General features: G+C 28.0%; 1 protein-coding gene across 2 annotated transcripts in view; it reads right to left on the reverse strand.

Moving 5' to 3' along the window:
- LOC145268846 (DNA repair and recombination protein RAD54B-like) overlaps nucleotides 1-22,024 on the reverse strand; it is a 169,501-nt gene that overhangs the window by 105,439 nt on the left and 42,038 nt on the right. For both annotated transcript variants that reach the window (XM_080124518.1, XM_080124520.1), the window contains exon 2: nucleotides 18,734-18,809. In XM_080124518.1, coding sequence (XP_079980644.1) covers nucleotides 18,734-18,809 — 76 coding nt within the window. The remainder of the gene's footprint in view (nucleotides 1-18,733; nucleotides 18,810-22,024) is intronic.

The following is a 22,024-nucleotide window of genomic DNA, read 5'->3' on the forward strand; positions in this document are numbered from 1 at the left end:
AAACCTAAAGATATTGAACCAAAACCTAAAGATATTGAACCCAAATCTAAAGATATTGAATAAAACCTAAAGATATTGAATCAAAACCTAAAGTTATGTAATCAAAACCTAAAGACATTAAACCAAAACCTAAAGACATTGAATCAAAACCTAAAGATATTGAATCAAAACCTAAAGATATTGAATCAAAACCTAAAGATATTGAACCAAAACCTAAACACATTGAATAAAAACCTAAAGACATTGAACCAAAACCTAAAGATATTGAATCAAAACCTAAAGATATTGAATCAAAACCTAAAGATATTGAACCAAAACCTAAAGATATTGAACCCAAATCTAAAGATATTGAATAAAACCTAAAGATATTGAATCAAAACCTAAAGATATTGAACCCAAATCTAAAGATATTTAATAAAACCTAAAGATATTGAATCAAAACCTAAAGATATTGAATCAAAACCTAAAGATATTGAATCAAAACCTAAAGACATTGAATCAAAACCTAAAGATATTGAATCAAAACCTAAAGATATTGAATAAAACCTAAAGATATTGAACCAAAACCTAAAGATATTGAACCCAAATCTAAAGATATTGAATAAAACCTAAAGATATTGAACCCAAACCTAAAGTTATGTAATCAAAACCTAAAGACATTAAACCAAAACCTAAAGACATTGAATCAAAACCTAAAGATATTGAATCAAAACCTAAAGATATTGAATCAAAACCTAAAGATATTGAACCAAAACCTAAAGACATTGAATCAAAACCTAAAGACATTGAACCAAAACCTAAAGATATTGAATCAAAACCTAAAGATATTGAATCAAAACCTAAAGATATTGAACCAAAACCTAAAGATATTGAACCCAAATCTAAAGATATTGAATCAAAACCTAAAGATATTGAACCAAAACCTAAAGACATTAAACCAAAACCTAAAGACATTGAATCAAAACCTAAAGATATTGAATCAAAACCTAAAGATATTGAATCAAAACCTAAAGACATTGAATCAAAACCTAAAGATATTGAATCAAAACCTAAAGATATTGAATCAAAACCTAAAGATATTGAACCAAAACCTAAAGATATTGAACCCAAATCTAAAGATATTGAATAAAACCTAAAGATATTGAATCAAAACCTAAAGTTATGTAATCAAAACCTAAAGATATTGAACCAAAACCTAAAGATATTGAATCAAAACCTAAAGACATTGAATCAAAACCTAAAGATATTGAACCAAAACCTAAAGACATTAAACAAAAACCTAAAGACATTGAATCAAAACCTAAAGATATTGAAACAAAACCTAAAGATATTGAACCAAAACCTAAAGTTATGTAATCAAAACCTAAAGATATTGAATCAAAACCTAAAGATATTGAACCAAAACCTAAAGACATTAAACCAAAACCTAAAGACATTGAATCAAAACCTAAAGATATTGAATCAAAACCTAAAGATATTGAATCAAAACCTAAAGATATTTAATCAAAATCTAAAGATATTGAATCAAAATCTAAAGATATTGAATCAAAACCTAAAGATATTGAATCAAAACCTAAAGATATTGAACCAAAACCTAAAGATATTGAACCCAAATCTAAATATATTGAATCAAAACCTAAAGATATTCAATCAAAACCTAAAGTTATGTAATCAAAACCTAAAGTTATGTAATCAAAACCTAAAGATATTGAACCAAAACCTAAAGATATTGAATCAAAACCTAAAGATATGTAACCAAAACCTAAAGATATTGAATCAAAACCTAAAGATATTGAATCAAAACCTAAAGATATTGAATCAAAACCTAAAGATATTGAACCAAAACCTAAAGATATTGAACCAAAACCTAAAGATATTGAATCAAAACCTAAAGATATTGAATCAAAACCTAAAGATATTGAATCAAAACCTAAAGATATTGAACCAAAACCTAAAGATATTGAACCAAAACCTAAAGATATTGAATCAAAACCTAAAGATATTCAATCAAAACCTAAAGATATTCAATCAAAACCTAAAGTTATGTAATCAAAACCTAAAGATATTGAACCAAAACCTAAAGATATTGAATCAAAACCTGAAGATATTGAATCAAAACCTAAAGATATTGAACCAAAACCTAAAGATATTGAATCAAAACCTGAAGATATTGAATAAAAACCTAAAGATATTGAAACAAAACCTAAAGATATTGAATCAAAACCTAAAGACATTGAACCAAAACCTAAAGATATTGAATCAAAACCTAAAGATATTGAAACAAAACCTAAAGATATTGAATCAAAACCTAAAGACATTGAATCAAAACCTAAAGATATTGAACCAAAACCTAAAGATATTGAACCAAAACCTAAAGATATTGAACCAAAACCTAAAGATATTGAACCAAAACCTAAAGATATTGAACCAAAACCTAAAGACATTGAACCAAAACCTAAAGATATTGAACCAAAACCTAAAGATATTGAACCAAAACCTAAAGATATTGAACCAAAACCTAAAGATATTGAATCAAAACCTAAAGACATTGAACCAAAACCTAAAGATATTGAATCAAAACCTAAAGATATTGAATCAAAACCTAAAGATATTGAATCAAAACCTAAAGACATTGAATCAAAACCTAAAGACATTGAATCAAAACCTAAACATATTGAACCAAAACCTAAAGATATTGAACCAAAACCTTAAGACATTGAACCAAAACCTAAAGATATTGAAACAAAACCTAAAGATATTGAATCAAAACCTAAAGACATTGAACCAAAACCTAAAGATATTGAATCAAAACCTAAAGATATTGAAACAAAACCTAAAGATATTGAACCAAAACCTAAAGACATTGAATCTAAACCTAAAGATATTGAATCAAAACCTAAAGATATTGAATCAAAACCTAAAGATATTGAATCAAAACCTAAAGATATTGAATCAAAACCTAAAGATATTGAATCAAAACCTAAAGACATTGAATCAAAACCTAAAGACATTGAATCAAAACCTAAAGATATTGAACCAAAACCTAAAGATATTGAACCAAAACCTAAAGAAATTGAACCAAAACCTAAAGATATTGAAACAAAACCTAAAGATATTGAATCAAAACCTAAAGACATTGAACCAAAACCTAAAGATATTGAACCAAAATCTAAAGATATTGAATCAAAACCTAAAGATATTGAATCAAAACCTAAAGATATTGAACCAAAACCTAAAGACATTGAATCAAAACCTAAAGATATTGAACCAAAACCTAAAGACATTGAATCAAAATCTAAAGATATTGAATCAAAATCTAAAGATATTGAATCAAAACCTAAAGATATTGAATCAAAATCTAAAGATATTGAATCAAAATCTAAAGATATTGAATCAAAATCTAAAGATATTGAATCAAAACCTAAAGATATTGAATCAAAACCTAAAGATATTGAATCAAAACCTAAAGATATTGAATCAAAACCTAAAGATATTGAATCAAAACCTAAAGATATTGAATCAAAACCTAAAGATATTGAACCAAAACCTAAAGACATTGAATCAAAATCTAAAGATATTGAATCAAAATCTAAAGATATTGAATCAAAATCTAAAGATATTGAATCAAAACCTAAAGATATTGAACCAAAACCTAAAGATATTGAATCAGAACCTAAAGATATTGAATCAAAACCTAAAGATATTGAATCAAAATCTAAAGATATTGAATCAAAACCTAAAGATATTGAATCAAAACCTAAAGATATTGAAACAAAACCTAAAGATATTGAAACAAAACCTAAAGATATTGAATCAAAACCTAAAGATATTGAATCAAAACCTAAAGATATTGAAACAAAACCTAAAGATATTGAACCAAAACCTAAAGACATTGAATCAAAATCTAAAGATATTGAATCAAAATCTAAAGATATTGAATCAAAATCTAAAGATATTGAATCAAAATCTAAAGACATTGAATCAAAATCTAAAGACATTGAATCAAAACCTAAAGATATTGAATCAAAACCTAAAGATATTGAATCAAAACCTAAAGATATTGAATCAAAATCTAAAGATATTGAATCAAAATCTAAAGATATTGAATCAAAACCTAAAGATATTGAATCAAAATCTAAAGATATTGAATCAAAACCTAAAGATATTGAACCAAAACCTAAAGACATTGAATCAAAATCTAAAGATATTGAATCAAAATCTAAAGATATTGAATCAAAATCTAAAGATATTGAATCAAAATCTAAAGATATTGAATCAAAACCTAAAGATATTGAATCAAAATCTAAAGATATTGAATCAAAACCTAAAGATATTGAATCAAAACCTAAAGATATTGAATCAAAACCTAAAGATATTGAAACAAAACCTAAAGATATTGAACCAAAACCTAAAGATATTGAAACAAAACCTAAAGATATTGAAACAAAACCTAAAGATATTGAAACAAAACCTAAAGATATTGAATCAAAACCTAAAGACATTGAATCAAAACCTAAAGACATTGAACCAAAACCTAAAGACATTGAATCAAAACCTAAAGATATTGAACCAAAACCTAAAGATATTGAACCAAAACCTAAAGATATTGAACCAAAACCTAAAGACATTGAACCAAAACCTAAAGATATTGAAACAAAACCTAAAGATATTGAAACAAAACCTAAAGATATTGAACAAAAACCTAAAGACATTGAACCAAAACCTAAAGATATTGAATCAAAACCTAAAGATATTGAAACAAAACCTAAAGATATTGAATCAAAACCTAAAGATATTGAATCAAAACCTAAAGATATTGAAACAAAACCTAAAGATATTGAAACAAAACCTAAAGATATTGAAACAAAACCTAAAGATATTGAATCAAAACCTAAAGACATTGAATCAAAACCTAAAGACATTGAACCAAAACCTAAAGACATTGAATCAAAACCTAAAGATATTGAACCAAAACCTAAAGATATTGAACCAAAACCTAAAGATATTGAAACAAAACCTAAAGATATTTAACCAAAACCTAAAGATATTGAAACAAAACCTAAAGATATTGAAACAAAACCTAAAGATATTGAACAAAAACCTAAAGACATTGAACCAAAACCTAAAGATATTGAATCAAAACCTAAAGATATTGAAACAAAACCTAAAGATATTGAACCAAAACCTAAAGACATTGAACCAAAACCTAAAGATATTGAATCAAAACCTAAAGTTACGTAATCAAAACCTAAAGATATTGAATAAAAACCTAAAGATATTGAATCAAAACCTAAAGATATTGAATCAAAACCTAAAGATATTGAATCAAAACCTAAAGATATTGAATCAAAACCTAAAGATATTGAATCAAAACCTAAAGATATTGAACCAAAACCTAAAGAAATTGAAACCAAAACCTAAAGATATTTAATCAAAACCTAAAGATATTGAATAAAAACCTAAAGATATTGAATCAAAATCTAAAGATATTTAATCAAAACCTAAAGATATTGAATCAAAACCTAAAGAAATTGAACCAAAACCTAAAGATATTTAATCAAAACCTAAAGATATTGAATCAAAACCTAAAGATATTGAATCAAAACCTAAAGACATTGAATCAAAACCTAAAGATATTGAATCAAAACCTAAAGATATTGAATAAAAACCTAAAGATATTGAATAAAAACCTAAAGACATTGAATCAAAACCTAAAGATATTGAATCAAAACCTAAAGATATTGAATCAAAACCTAAAGATATTGAATCAAAACCTAAAGATATTGAATAAAAACCTAAAGATATTGAAACAAAACCTAAAGATATTGAAACAAAACCTAAAGATATTGAATCAAAACCTAAAGATATTGAATCAAAACCTAAAGATATTGAACCAAAACCTAAAGATATTGAATCAAAACCTAAAGATATTGAATCAAAACCTAAAGATATTGAATCAAAACCTAAAGATATTGAATCAAAACCTAAAGATATTGAATCAAAACCTAAAGACATTGAATCAAAACCTAAAGATATTGAATCAAAACCTGAAGATATTGAATAAAACCTAAAGATATTGAATCAAAACCTAAAGATATTGAATCAAAACCTAAAGATATTGAATCAAAACCTAAAGATATTGAATCAAAACCTAAAGATATTGAATAAAAACCTAAAGATATTGAATAAAAACCTAAAGATATTGAACCAAAACCTAAAGATATTGAACCAAAACCTAAAGATATTGAATCAAAACCTAAAGATATTGAATCAAAACCTAAAGATATTGAATCAAAACCTAAAGATATTGAATCAAAACCTAAAGATATTGAATCAAAACCTAAAGATATTGAATCAAAACCTAAAGATATTGAATCAAAACCTAAAGATATTGAATCAAAACCTAAAGATATTGAATCAAAACCTAAAGATATTGAATCAAAACCTAAAGATATTGAATCAAAACCTAAAGACATTGAATCAAAACCTAAAGATATTGAATCAAAACCTGAAGATATTGAATAAAACCTAAAGATATTGAATCAAAACCTAAAGATATTGAATCAAAACCTAAAGATATTGAATCAAAACCTAAAGACATTGAATCAAAACCTAAAGATATTGAATCAAAACCTAAAGATATTGAATCAAAACCCAAAGACATTGAACCAAAACCTAAAGATATTGAATCAAAACCTAAAGATATTGAATCAAAACCTAAAGATATTGAATCAAAACCTAAAGATATTGAATCAAAACCTAAAGACATTGAACCAAAACCCAAAGATATTGAATCAAAACCTAAAGACATTGAACCAAAACCTAAAGATATTGTATCAAAACCTAAAGACATTGAACCAAAACCTAAAGACATTGAACCAAAACCTAAAGACATTGAACCAAAACCTAAAGACATTGAACCAAAACCTAAAGACATTGAACCAAAACCTAAAGACATTGAACCAAAACCTAAAGATATTGAATCAAAACCTAAAGATATTGAACAAAAACCTAAAGACATTGAACCAAAACCTAAAGATATTGAATCAAAACCTAAAGATATTGAACAAAAACCTAAAGACATTGAATCAAAACCTAAAGATATTGAACCAAAACCTAAAGACATTGAACCAAAACCTAAAGATATTGAACCAAAACCTAAAGATATTGAATCAAAACCTAAAGACATTGAACCAAAACCTAAAGATATTGTATCAAAACCTAAAGATATTGAATCAAAACCTAAAGATATTGAACCAAAACCTAAAGACATTGAACCAAAACCTAAAGATATTGAACAAAAACCTAAAGATATTGAATCAAAACCTAAAGATATTGTATCAAAACCTAAAGATATTGAATCAAAACCTAAAGATATTGTATCAAAACCTAAAGATATTGAACCAAAACCTAAAGATATTGAATCAAAACCTAAAGATATTGAATCAAAACCTAAAGACATTGAACCAAAACCTAAAGATATTGTATCAAAACCTAAAGATATTGAATCAAAACCTAAAGATATTGAATCAAAACCTAAAGACATTGAACCAAAACCTAAAGATATTGAACCAAAACCTAAAGATATTGAATCAAAACCTAAAGATATTGAACCAAAACCTAAAGATATTGAACCAAAACCTAAAGATATTGAACCAAAACCTAAAGATATTGAACCAAAACCTAAAGATATTGTATCAAAACCTAAAGACATTGAACCAAAACCTAAAGACATTGAATCAAAACCTAAAGATATTGAATCAAAACCTAAAGATATTCAATCAAAACCAAAAGACATTGAACCAAAACCTAAAGATATTGTATCAAAACCTAAAGATATTGAACCAAAACCTAAAGATATTGTATCAAAACCTAAAGACATTGAACCAAAACCTAAAGACATTGAATCAAAACCTAAAGATATTGAATCAAAACCTGAAGATATTGAATAAAACCTAGATATTGAATCAAAACCTAAAGATATTGAATCAAAACCTAAAGATATTGAATCAAAACCTAAAGATATTGAATCAAAACCTAAAGATATTGAATCAAAACCTAAAGATATTGAATCAAAACCTAAAGATATTGAATCAAAACCTAAAGATATTGAATCAAAACCTAAAGATATTGAATCAAAACCTAAAGATATTGAATAAAAACCTAAAGATATTGAATCAAAACCTAAAGATATTGAATCAAAACCTAAAGATATTGAATCAAAACCTAAAGACATTGAATCAAAACCTAAAGATATTGAATCAAAACCTAAAGATATTGAATCAAAACCTAAAGATATTGAATAAAACCTAAAGATATTGAATCAAAACCTAAAGATATTGAATCAAAACCTAAAGATATTGAATCAAAACCTAAAGATATTGAATCAAAACCTAAAGATATTGAATCAAAACCTAAAGATATTGAATCAAAACCTAAAGATATTGAATAAAAACCTAAAGATATTGAATCAAAACCTAAAGATATTGAATCAAAACCTAAAGATATTGAATAAAAACCTAAAGATATTGAATAAAAACCTAAAGATATTGAACCAAAACCTAAAGATATTGAATCAAAACCTAAAGATATTGAATCAAAACCTAAAGATATTGAATCAAAACCTAAAGATATTGAATCAAAACCTAAAGATATTGAATCAAAACCTAAAGATATTGAATCAAAACCTAAAGATATTGAATCAAAACCTAAAGATATTGAATCAAAACCTAAAGATATTGAATCAAAACCTAAAGATATTGAATAAAAACCTAAAGATATTGAATAAAAACCTAAAGACATTGAATCAAAACCTAAAGATATTGAATCAAAACCTAAAGATATTGAATCAAAACCTAAAGATATTGAATCAAAACCTAAAGATATTGAATAAAAACCTAAAGATATTGAAACAAAACCTAAAGATATTGAATCAAAACCTAAAGATATTGAATCAAAACCTAAAGATATTGAATCAAAACCTAAAGATATTGAACCAAAACCTAAAGATATTGAATCAAAACCTAAAGATATTGAATCAAAACCTAAAGATATTGAATCAAAACCTAAAGATATTGAATCAAAACCTAAAGATATTGAATCAAAACCTAAAGACATTGAATCAAAACCTAAAGATATTGAATCAAAACCTGAAGATATTGAATAAAACCTAAAGATATTGAATCAAAACCTAAAGATATTGAATCAAAACCTAAAGATATTGAATCAAAACCTAAAGATATTGAATCAAAACCTAAAGATATTGAATAAAAACCTAAAGATATTGAATAAAAACCTAAAGATATTGAACCAAAACCTAAAGATATTGAACCAAAACCTAAAGATATTGAATCAAAACCTAAAGATATTGAATCAAAACCTAAAGATATTGAATCAAAACCTAAAGATATTGAATCAAAACCTAAAGATATTGAATCAAAACCTAAAGATATTGAATCAAAACCTAAAGATATTGAATCAAAACCTAAAGATATTGAATCAAAACCTAAAGATATTGAATCAAAACCTAAAGATATTGAATCAAAACCTAAAGATATTGAATCAAAACCTAAAGACATTGAATCAAAACCTAAAGATATTGAATCAAAACCTGAAGATATTGAATAAAACCTAAAGATATTGAATCAAAACCTAAAGATATTGAATCAAAACCTAAAGATATTGAATCAAAACCTAAAGACATTGAATCAAAACCTAAAGATATTGAATCAAAACCTAAAGATATTGAATCAAAACCCAAAGACATTGAACCAAAACCTAAAGATATTGAATCAAAACCTAAAGATATTGAATCAAAACCTAAAGATATTGAATCAAAACCTAAAGATATTGAATCAAAACCTAAAGACATTGAACCAAAACCCAAAGATATTGAATCAAAACCTAAAGACATTGAACCAAAACCTAAAGATATTGTATCAAAACCTAAAGACATTGAACCAAAACCTAAAGACATTGAACCAAAACCTAAAGACATTGAACCAAAACCTAAAGACATTGAACCAAAACCTAAAGACATTGAACCAAAACCTAAAGACATTGAACCAAAACCTAAAGATATTGAATCAAAACCTAAAGATATTGAATCAAAACCTAAAGACATTGAATCAAAACCTAAAGATATTGAATCAAAACCTAAAGATATTGAACAAAAACCTAAAGACATTGAACCAAAACCTAAAGATATTGAATCAAAACCTAAAGATATTGAACAAAAACCTAAAGACATTGAATCAAAACCTAAAGATATTGAACCAAAACCTAAAGACATTGAACCAAAACCTAAAGATATTGAACCAAAACCTAAAGATATTGAATCAAAACCTAAAGACATTGAACCAAAACCTAAAGATATTGTATCAAAACCTAAAGATATTGAATCAAAACCTAAAGATATTGAACCAAAACCTAAAGACATTGAACCAAAACCTAAAGATATTGAACAAAAACCTAAAGATATTGAATCAAAACCTAAAGATATTGTATCAAAACCTAAAGATATTGAATCAAAACCTAAAGATATTGTATCAAAACCTAAAGATATTGAACCAAAACCTAAAGATATTGAATCAAAACCTAAAGATATTGAATCAAAACCTAAAGACATTGAACCAAAACCTAAAGATATTGTATCAAAACCTAAAGATATTGAATCAAAACCTAAAGATATTGAATCAAAACCTAAAGACATTGAACCAAAACCTAAAGATATTGAACCAAAACCTAAAGATATTGAATCAAAACCTAAAGATATTGAACCAAAACCTAAAGATATTGAACCAAAACCTAAAGATATTGAACCAAAACCTAAAGATATTGAACCAAAACCTAAAGATATTGTATCAAAACCTAAAGACATTGAACCAAAACCTAAAGACATTGAATCAAAACCTAAAGATATTGAATCAAAACCTAAAGATATTCAATCAAAACCAAAAGACATTGAACCAAAACCTAAAGATATTGTATCAAAACCTAAAGATATTGAACCAAAACCTAAAGATATTGTATCAAAACCTAAAGACATTGAACCAAAACCTAAAGACATTGAATCAAAACCTAAAGATATTGAATCAAAACCTAAAGATATTGAATCAAAACCAAAAGACATTGAACCAAAACCTAAAGACATTGAACCAAAACCTAAAGACATTGAACCAAAACCTAAAGATATTGAATCAAAACCTAAAGACATTGAACCAAAACCTAAAGATATTGTATCAAAACCTAAAGATATTGAACCAAAACCTAAAGATATTGAACCAAAACCCAAAGATATTGTATCAAAACCTAAAGATATTGAACCAAAACCTAAAGATATTGAATCAAAATCTAAAGATATTGAACCAAAACCTAAAGATATTGAATCAAAACCTAAAGATATTGAACCAAAACCTAAAGATATTGAATCAAAATCTAAAGATATTGAACCAAAACCTAAAGATATTGAATCAAAACCTAAAGATATTGAACCAAAACCTAAAGATATTGAACCAAAACCTAAAGATATTGTATCAAAACCTAAAGATATTGAACCAAAACCTAAAGATATTGAATCAAAACCCAAAGATATTGAATCAAAACCTAAAGATATTGAATCAAAACCTAAAGATATTGTATCAAAACCTAAAGATATTGTATCAAAACCTAAAGATATTGTATCAAAACCTAAAGATATTGTATCAAAACCTAAAGATATTGAACCAAAACCCAAAGACATTGAATCAAGTACGACAGCCATTACACCAGCTTCACACAACATTTACAAAGTGTTTTTAAAAAATCTTATTCTTAGCATAAAAAAGTTGTCTGGACATGCGCAGTCATGAGAGTTGACAGATAAAAATCAGACAACACTTACTTACCAATTTGCTAATTTGACCTCTTAGCAACCCTATTTTTCCGGATGAAAATCGATTAAAAGGTTTTCCATATGTCTGATTATCCTGTAGTTGAGTATATAGGTTGAGAAGTGTCCACACACATTCTCACTTTGCATATATATATATATATATATATATATATAATATAAAGCTGAACGTCTGTGTGGGTGTCTGGTCACGAATAGGCTCCTATATGGTTGACTATTATAGAAAACTGATCACATATAATGATAGATGTATCGAAACACAGGAATGGGTATTTTGATCTGGCATAATGATGATTCATTAAAATTATGGAGTCTGCGCACGCGCCTTGTCCACAAAGTATGGAAATAAAAAATTTGAAAATTAAAAAAAAAAAACGTTTACAAGGGTTTTTGATATAGATGTACATAATAATACTTTGATAAGGGAGGGTATGACTATAATAAAAATTGTGGGGTCTGCGTTCGTGCCTGGCCTCCATAGAATGGAAATAGGCACAAACTTTAATAAAGACTTTTCATATCTATCTGCGTAAGTATACTTTGATAATTATGTTTCAGTTTGAAGAAATATGGTATAATAAAATTATGGGATGTTCATTCGAACCTGACCTCCATAGAATGAAAATATGTCACAAAGTTTAACAAGGTTTTTTAATATAGATCCACAGAATATTGTGATAAGTGTTTCAGTGTGAACAGGTATGGTATAATAAATTATGGGGTTTATCTATTTTATTTTTACTTTCATCATATTTTGCTTTGGTTTTGATAGCCCCAAATTCGAAGCTATCTCTTTACAACCCTTCCTTTTCATAACCTATTATACTTTCATAAATCAGAGTCCATTTTCTGTAGGCTGTTTTTGAACCCAGTCAATGACGGGTTCTTTTGCTAGTATATATATATATATATATATATATATACTAGCATGGGTGCCCGGCGTTGCCCGGGTGTTTGGAGGTGTATGCTGAGCAAAAAAAAAGGGGGTAATTTTTTTAACTTTGACCCCTATTATGACCCCTGAAAATTTATTGTTTTGGGCTCAAATCAAGTTATTAAGTTAGATCCATGTCCACGGAAGCTATATCTAAAATTTAAAGTGTGTAGACCCAAAATTGTCGGAGAAGTTTGGTAGAGTTCTCAAAGCTCAAATCGTTGAACTTTGACCCCTTAATCGCCAAATTTCTGGCTAAAAACCGATCACATAGATTTTTCCAAATCTCAGTACCCTGTATATCAAATTTCGAGTCTGTAGACTAAAAATTGACAGAGTTATTTCGTAGGGAAATGTACACACACACACACACACACACACACACACACACACACACACACACACTTTCACTTTTATAGATATATAGATTTAAAATTTGAGTCTGACAGAATGACAAAATTATATTGCAAACCGATATATTAAACAAACGAACTTCAAAGAGACAAATGAACACATAAGTAAAAACAATTTGTATTAGAAAACATTTATTATTCCACGTCTTTTTTTTACAGACCTGACGACTGAGGTTCGCTCTTAATAAAAATTGTTTTTTATAGTCTTAATTTTGACTTCCTTTTTCATAAAAAACTAAAAAAAAAATCAAGAAAGAAAAGAAATTTAATTTTATTTTTTCATTAATTTCTTTCTGTGCAAAGCAATTCTTTCAAACTTACTCTGTTTCCAAAATGTTTTTATTTTATTCCCCTCCCCCTTCATTCATTTTCCTCCGCATCCTGGCAAGATTACTGTACACATAGATTCGAAAAAATAGTCAAAAACAAATATATAAATAAATGTTATCAAAAACAAGATAAGTTACTTTTCTACCTAACTGGATATCTTTTTTGTGTTTTTATTCAATGTAATATATTTATTCAGCTCGAAAAACATACAGTGTTTACCGATGTGTTGGAAAATTCAAGATGGCGTCTCACACCCTCTTTAACACCGTAAGTTTGGGAAAAGGTGTTATAAATAAAAAAAACTATACAAAATACTATTAAAAACCCGCCGAATATATGTCAACCTATGTCACGGTAACATATATTGAGCGAGTTTTTAACAGTATTTTAACAGGGCACATCGTAAAAACTGACCCATTAAGTTTCCTGAAGTAAAAACTATATCGTTTTTAAACTTTTAAAACTGTACATTATAAAAAGAAAACTGTTCGCGTGATTTTTTTAAATTTTTTTTTTTTACATGGGTGTTACCACTTATCAAGGCCCAGAGGCCACTCAAGGATAAGGGTTAATAGGTATACATTAGTCATTGTGATTTTAGCATAGTAAACAGTGGGAATTTTGTAACTTGGATTACTTGAAAAAGAAAACTGTTCGAATGATTGAAAATGAAAACAAAATAACAATGTAAATATATTGATAAGAAAAAAACAAAAACAAACGAAGTTTCCGTTTCAGGAACCCGAGTTTAATTTTATGTCGTAATCATTCAACTCGTTAGCGGTTTTATTCAGCGATTAGGGATAACCATACGACATATCTAATTACCAAAGCGATTTTTTTTTTAATTTTTTTTTTTTTATTAAAACTAAACCTGTTTAGTTTTAATGAACCAATTTTTTTAAAGCCAACACTTTAGTTATTTTGAGAGCGTGCAACTGCACCCGAAAGGTTGATTAGGAAACTCCAAATCCTTTTATGACTCGGAAAAAAAGGGCTTTTTATCGGCTTAAATGATAAACTAATGTTAAATATTAGTATTTGCCATCGATTCTGAAATAAAATGAAATCCTGACATTGTGATCATTTTTGCAGGTGTTATGTGCCAAATATTGAAATAAGAATGTTTAAATTCAATTATTGTAATTTAAGTCTTTAAGTTTAAAGTCGATTTTATTTATAAAATATCTTTTTAGAAATCAATCTCAAAAACAATCTGAACAATAAATCTCTTTTGTTATGGCTAAGTTTTTGTCAAGGGTAGAAATTATAATAGACAAGTATTCATCCATGATGACATTTTACCGATTTCCTGGTTTACAGGTATTCTTGCTAAATTTCTTCGAAAGAATTGACAGAAACAATACTTCAACTAAATACGTATATTTCATGCAATAATGACTTTTATTTCTTCTGACTTTTCCTAAACTAAACATAAAACATCGGTTAGGGTTAGTTTAACATTCTGTAAAAGTACCTTCCGTTTTTTTTTTGTTTGTTTTTTTTTTTGTACTTCTGCAGAGAAGGTAAAAAACCGATAAAAACTGGATATATTTTTCGTGTTTTTATTCAATTTAACATGTTTATTCAGCTCGAAAAGAATACAGTGTTTACCGATGTGTTGGAAAATTCAAGATGGCGTCTCACACATTCTTTAACACCGTAAGTTTGGGAAAAGGTGTTATAAATAAAAAACTATACAAAATACTATTAAAAACCCGCCGAATATATGTCAACCTATGTCACGGTAACATATATTGAGCGAGTTTTTAACAGTATTTTAACCGGTTTTTTATTTATTACACCTTTTTCCAAACTTACCGTGTTAAAGAGAGAATCGGCCGCCATCTTGAATTTTCCAATACATCGGTAAACACTGTATGCTTTTCGAGCTGAATAAACACGTTAAATTGAATAAAAACACGAAAAATTTGCCTTTGATAACATTTATTTGTTATATATTTGTTTTTTGGCAACTTATTCGAATCTATGTGTACAGTAATACAAACCCGAAATGAATTTAAGACCACGAGTGAAATGAGAAAAAGAAGTCAGCGGGTTTGGTTGCCATAACAACGTGACGGTAGTGAACGTGTGTGTGTGCGTGTGTGCGCGTATTTCGTGTAGTTTAGTTTCGTATAATAGTTTCGTATTTTTTTAATTTGTAAATAACAAGTTATTAAAAAATTAAACCCTTCCAAGATGGACAATAAATAAAGCCATAATATTTTATGGTAAAGGTAAGAGCGTAGAAACGATTGTTTTTTAGGAGATGTGATTATTGGATTAACCAATCAGAAATCGTCTGTGGCACACACACATCTCTGTTTTTATAGACATATAGATAGATATAGATAGATAGATATAGATAGATATAGATATAGATATAGATATAGATATAGATATAGATAGAAGATAGATATAGATATAGATAGATAGAAGATAGAAGATAGATTAAATGTTAAATAGATTTTGTAAATAGTACAGTTGAAATTATTAGAATATTTCCAATATGTAATAAGGTCGAGGTAATTAGTTAAAGAGATTTAATATAATGTGATATGCAAATGAGCATAAGTCATTCGATATGGGGGTTGTTTGTAGAATAGTATATAAAGAAATTAGGCAAAGATTCTTATGTCTCCTATAACAGAAACATCCTAAAATGGGTTCTAATGTTTCTCTACCAGGAGAGATCTACCCTCTTACCTCCTTTATATTTCGTTGATGGTGGAGAGCTGTACACACAGACAGAAACACACGAACCCTATTACTTTATAAAAATATAGATATATATATATAGGGTGTCCATAAAGTTCGTGTGCACTTTAAAAAATTTATAACTTTATTTATATTTGCGATAGAAATAATCTGTAAAAAATGTTATAAAGTTTCATGTATCTAGTTTTAAGTATAGTTATTGAATAATTTTTCACCACAAAATTCGTAACAATTTTTAGATAAGTAAAAAATAAGTAAAAAATATTTTCTTTTGTTTTTCAGAATCAATTTGATCCCATGGCTTCAATTGAGGAAAAAGTAAACTGTATCCTTTGGTTGGCTGAATTGAAATCTACTATTGCTGTACAAATAAAGTTTAGAATTGAATGCAATAAAAAAGAGCCTCATATGAACACCATTGTTAAATGGATGAAAAAATCTAAAGAGACAGGCTCTGTCCATGATAAACCACGGCCTGGAAGGCCATGTGTCAGTGACGAAAGTGTTGCTTCCATAGAAGAATCCTTTACTGCAAGTCCAAGAAAGTCTGTAAGACGGGCATCATGTATTTCTATTGCAAATACAAATAAAGTTATAAATTTATGGACTTTATGGACACCCTGTATATATATATATATAGATATATATATATACACACAAAGTGAGCATGTGTGTGTATGTGTGGAAACTTCTCAACCTATAGTATATATATATATATATATATATATATATATATATGGCACAATAATATTGACACATCAGATCATCCAAGTTAAGCAATGTTGAGCCTGGCCAATACCAAATGGATGACTGTTTGGAAAGGCTATGCACTGTATGCACAAATTTCCAAGTTAGTATCTGGGGGTGCTTTAATTCATTGGGAAAGATGCACCCACAGTCTTTGTTAAGACATGCATTTAGGAAAAGGTAACTCCTTCGGCCTACTGCATACTGTCCTGTGGCAACCATCTGCACTGGCAAAGGTTAGCAGTAATACCAAAAAGTGTGGTTGGTTCTACACAAAGCCTTCACCGCTATAAACAAATCATCTGTGTGGATTTCCGAGCAACTTAGTTGTTGTGGCGGAACTTCACACATCAAAATTGATGAGAGAGTCCAAATCAAGGTTCATACAGATTTTTAATATCCATTTTCAAGGAGTTTTCAAGGATTTTAAAGTTTTTCATAGCTTATCCCAGACAAAATTCAAGTTTTCAAAACAAAATTTGATACAGGAACAATGATATATAAAACCAAAAAACTTAATTAACAACAGAAAAAAGTCATTTTAATTTATCTCTTTATTTCATGAAGTAGTTTTAAACGTCACACGTGAAGTTTTCTAACACACAACAAAACTGGTTACTATCTACAGCTTTTCTTCGTTTTGTGTTCAGTGCTAACCATTTGCGATTTCTAGGCACCTTCGTCCATTTTGCTTAAAACAAATACTTTTTGACATAAACAACAATATGTGCCTGTCGACAATCATTTTTACATTCCCTGAGCCATTTATATTTAGCCAATCAAGCGCGATTAAATGCCATATTCCACATTGTAGATTGGTATACACTGTATCCATTTTACTTTAAAATTTTGAATTTTGAGTATTGTGAATACAAGAGTTATATCCTTTTATCACAAAACTACTCAATGTTGTAATATGGAAAGCATCAGAAAGTTTTCTGATAAAGGGACGTAACTCTTGGCTCCACAATAATACAATGAAATTTCAAAACAATGTATTTCGATTTTATTTTCCATATTAAAAAATATTTTGATGGTATTTTCATTAATATTTAAAAAAATAATTTAATAGTATTCATATCGATTTTATTTTCAATATTTTAAAAAATATTTTAATGGTATTTTCATTAATATTTAAACAAAATAATTTAATAGTATTTATATCGATTTTATTTTCAATATTTTAAAAATATTTTAATGGTATTTTTATTAATATTTAAAAAATAATTTAATAGTATTTATATCTATTTTATTTTCAATATTTAAAAAATATTTTAATGGTATTTTTATTAATATTTTAATGGTATTTTTATTAATATTTAAAAATAATATAATAGCATTTATCTTGATTTTATTTTTAATATTTCAACAGAAATTTTTACTAAACATAAAGAATACAATTTTCTTCAGGACATTTTCCATATATTCAAGGATTTCTCAAGGAAATAATAGAAATAAGGCCTTTTCAAAGCAAAAGTTAAAATTCAAGGACTGTTTAAGTCTGTTCAAAACCTGTCTATTAAAAATTAGGTCTATTTTTCCAAGGGTTCCAAAATACCCCATCGGGAAAAGCAACTAGTTTGGGTATGCAAAATGAAGTTTGAGAAGCCAGGTGAATGTATATGAATTTCATGTTGAAATAAGTTTTAGAATGTAAAATTGTCTCACATTTTTTAATAATGAAGAAAAATGATTCACCTTAAAAGGGGCTGAAAATCTGGCTCGCTTGGCAGCTCCAGACTGACTAGGAGCCACGGAACGCCTCATCAGAATTCTGAAAAAAAAAAATAAATAAATAATAAGAATAATAATTTAAAAAATTTCTTTTGAATACAAAATATTTGTTAAAATAAAAATATTTGTTAAAAATAAAAAAAATCTGTTAAAATAAATTTTTTTTTTAAAAATTCGGGTTTGTTTTACTGCACACATAGATTCGAAAAAGTTGTCAAAAAACAAATATATAACAAATAAATGTTATCAAGTGCAAGGTAAGTTACTTTTCTACCTAACTGGATATGTTTTTAGTGTTTTTATTTAATGTAACATTAATACTGTTAAAAACCCACCAAATACGGTTACATATATTGAACGAGTTTCTAACAGTATTTTGCCTAGTTTTTTATTTTTAACTCCTTTTCCCAAACTTACTGTGTCAAAGAGAGAGTCAGACGCCATTTTGAATTTTCCAATACACTGGTAAACACTATGTTTTCGATCTGAATAAACATGTTACATGAAATAAAATCACTAGAAAATTATCCAGTTAGGTAGAAAAGTAACTTATCTTGCCTTTGATATCATTTATTTATTATATGTTTGTTTTTTGACAACTTTTTCAAATCCATGTGCACATTAAAACAAACCCAAAAATTCTTTAAAATAAAAGAATTTCTTTGATATAAAAAAAATTTTTTGTTAAATTAAAAAAAATTCTTCTAAATTTAAAAAAAATTTCTTAAAATAATAAAATAAACTTTTTTAAAATAAAAAATTTAACTGAATTGGAGGAAGGTCACTTTCTCAATCAGAATCCCTGCACCTTGGAATAAACTTCCAAGAAAGATATTAAATGCACCAACAATGTAACAATTCAAGGTGAATTTGGACACGTGCTCGGCTAATGTATCCCACCCCTTCACAGTAGAGATCCCTAGATGTAAGAGAGCTTTCTACTCCAATAGTTTCTTCCTCAGAACCGCTAGACTTTGGAATTCCCTTTCAGGTCCCTGCTTCCCATATTGTACTGACATGCAGAAGTTCAAGTGTAACGTGAACTGACATCTTGCTGCCCAACTCCCTATATAGTACCCCTGATGCTTATGTCCCTGATAGTAGCCCTCTACATCAAAGTGGCAATGTGCCTTGTTTGGGGTGAAAATGTAATTAAAAAAATAATATAATAGCATTTATCTTGATTTTATTTTTAATATTTCAACAGAAATTTTTACTAAACATAAAGAATACAATTTTCAAGGCCTCTTCAGAACCTTTTCCATATATTCAAGGCTTTTCAATGAAATAATAGAAATAAGGCCTTTTCAAAGCAAAAGTGAAAGTTCAAGTGTAACGTGAACAGACATCTTGCTGCCCAACTCCCAACATAGTATCGCTGATGCTTATGTCCCTGATAGTAGCCCCCTACATCAAAGTGGCAATGTGCCTTGTTTGGGGTGAAAATGTAATAAAATCTATTTAGCATTATGCCTGTAATCTGAAGAAAAACAAGCTTAAAATATGTAAAAATGCTAGAATAATTGAGATTTTTACAAAATGGCGTCTTACATAATGGAAGTAGCGTATTATGTAAAAAGAAAACATACCTTAGATTAACTGAAACAAAGTAATCAATTTTAATAATTTCGATAATAGTATATTTAATAATGGTTACGTACTGCTCCAAGAATGCAATGAAGAAATGTTTAGAAATCTCTATATATAAAAGCAAAAATGTATGTGTATATGTGTGTTCGCTTTTTGTGTATGTCTTCAAAAGGCTTTTTTCCGGCGGATTCTCAAGGCCGTCGCTCATTTTTAAAACTTTTTATATCACGTCTAAATGATAATATCTATGACTTAACAACGGTGGTCGCCTCTCTATTTAATTTGCCCGATTTTGAAACGTTAATTATTCGACATTTTTGGATCTGCACGTGTTGCATTCGTTTTTCGGTATAAGAAAAAAAAAAAAAAAAGAAAAAAAAAAAAAGCGAAACTCGATTTGAAATACTGGCCCACGGCCAGTGGTCTCTAGAAAGCTATGTAACGTTTGGTCAATGTCGGCTTCGTCGTATCAGACGGTTGCTTTCATTTCAAGACGAGACACACCCCCTAATAAACAGGAAGCTGTTTTTTTCCAAAGTTAGTTAAAAACAAACAAACTGGTTTATTGACCTCATTAAAAACTGTCCCGCAGAAAATGTTAACTGCTGAATAGCTATCGCGTACCATCGCTGCATGTGCATTAAGATTTTTCATATAAAAAAAACAGACTTGCGTTAAATAAAACACTGTCCCGCACTCAAAGTTCACGTCAATAACTCATCAAAAACGGGCACCTGTTTTTTTGTTTTTTTTCACACTTTACTATTTTCCAACTGCGCGTCAAGGCTTCGTTTTTTTTAACAACCAACGATTTTTCTTTTTATTTACCCAAAACCACACACACCTCCAAACACACGGGCAATGCCGGGTACCCCTCGCTAGTCGTCAATAAAAGAAAAAGTTTGTGAAAGAAATATTTTTATTAGTATTTTAATTTTTTTAAATGCATGATATATGCATGCAATATTGGGTAGTAATATGTATTCGGTACAATATCATAATCAATAAATAATTGGTTCTATAATAATAAATAAAAAATCCGTATTAATTAAAATATATTTAAACATATTTTACGACTGGGCAACACCTACTAATATATAGTACTTGGCCTTCGGGACAAGATCAAAGTGTAGTATCTGTTCCGACAGATACTGCAAGCAAAGACCAGATGTGGGGGCAACCCCACATACCTGACCTTTAACCAGCTCCCATTTCCCACCTCTCGGGAGCTGGTCCCCTTTTTCCCTTCCCCCTCCCTTCACTCCTCACATTAAAAATTGGGCTTGTGCCTAATTTGCTCGGTGGGGGAGCAAATAAATACCCAAAGTGTAGTATCTGTTCTTCAGATGCTGCACTTCAATTTCTTGTTCTCTGTCAGTGGAGGAGAAATCCTTCACGACTGAGACAATTTTTATTTTTGTTCCTTTTCTCCACGTTAAAAAACGACCCTGGTGTCTAACTCTGTCCCGTGGGGAGACATTGTAAATAGGAACACCTACTAATGTTTTTCAATAAACCAACCATTCCGAAATATTAGCATGTTTAGCATATTTGTCTATATGAATAAAAAATATGGAGATACGAAAATAGTCAAATATATAAATCTTTAAAAAGTACTTTGCAAGGATGAGATATAGGTAAAATACTTTCATTCGTTTTCTTTTC

This window comes from Euprymna scolopes, chromosome 44, assembly GCF_053919585.1.
Source record: "Euprymna scolopes isolate OS-2025 chromosome 44, ASM5391958v1, whole genome shotgun sequence".
Lineage (NCBI taxonomy): Eukaryota > Metazoa > Mollusca > Cephalopoda > Sepiida > Sepiolidae > Euprymna > Euprymna scolopes.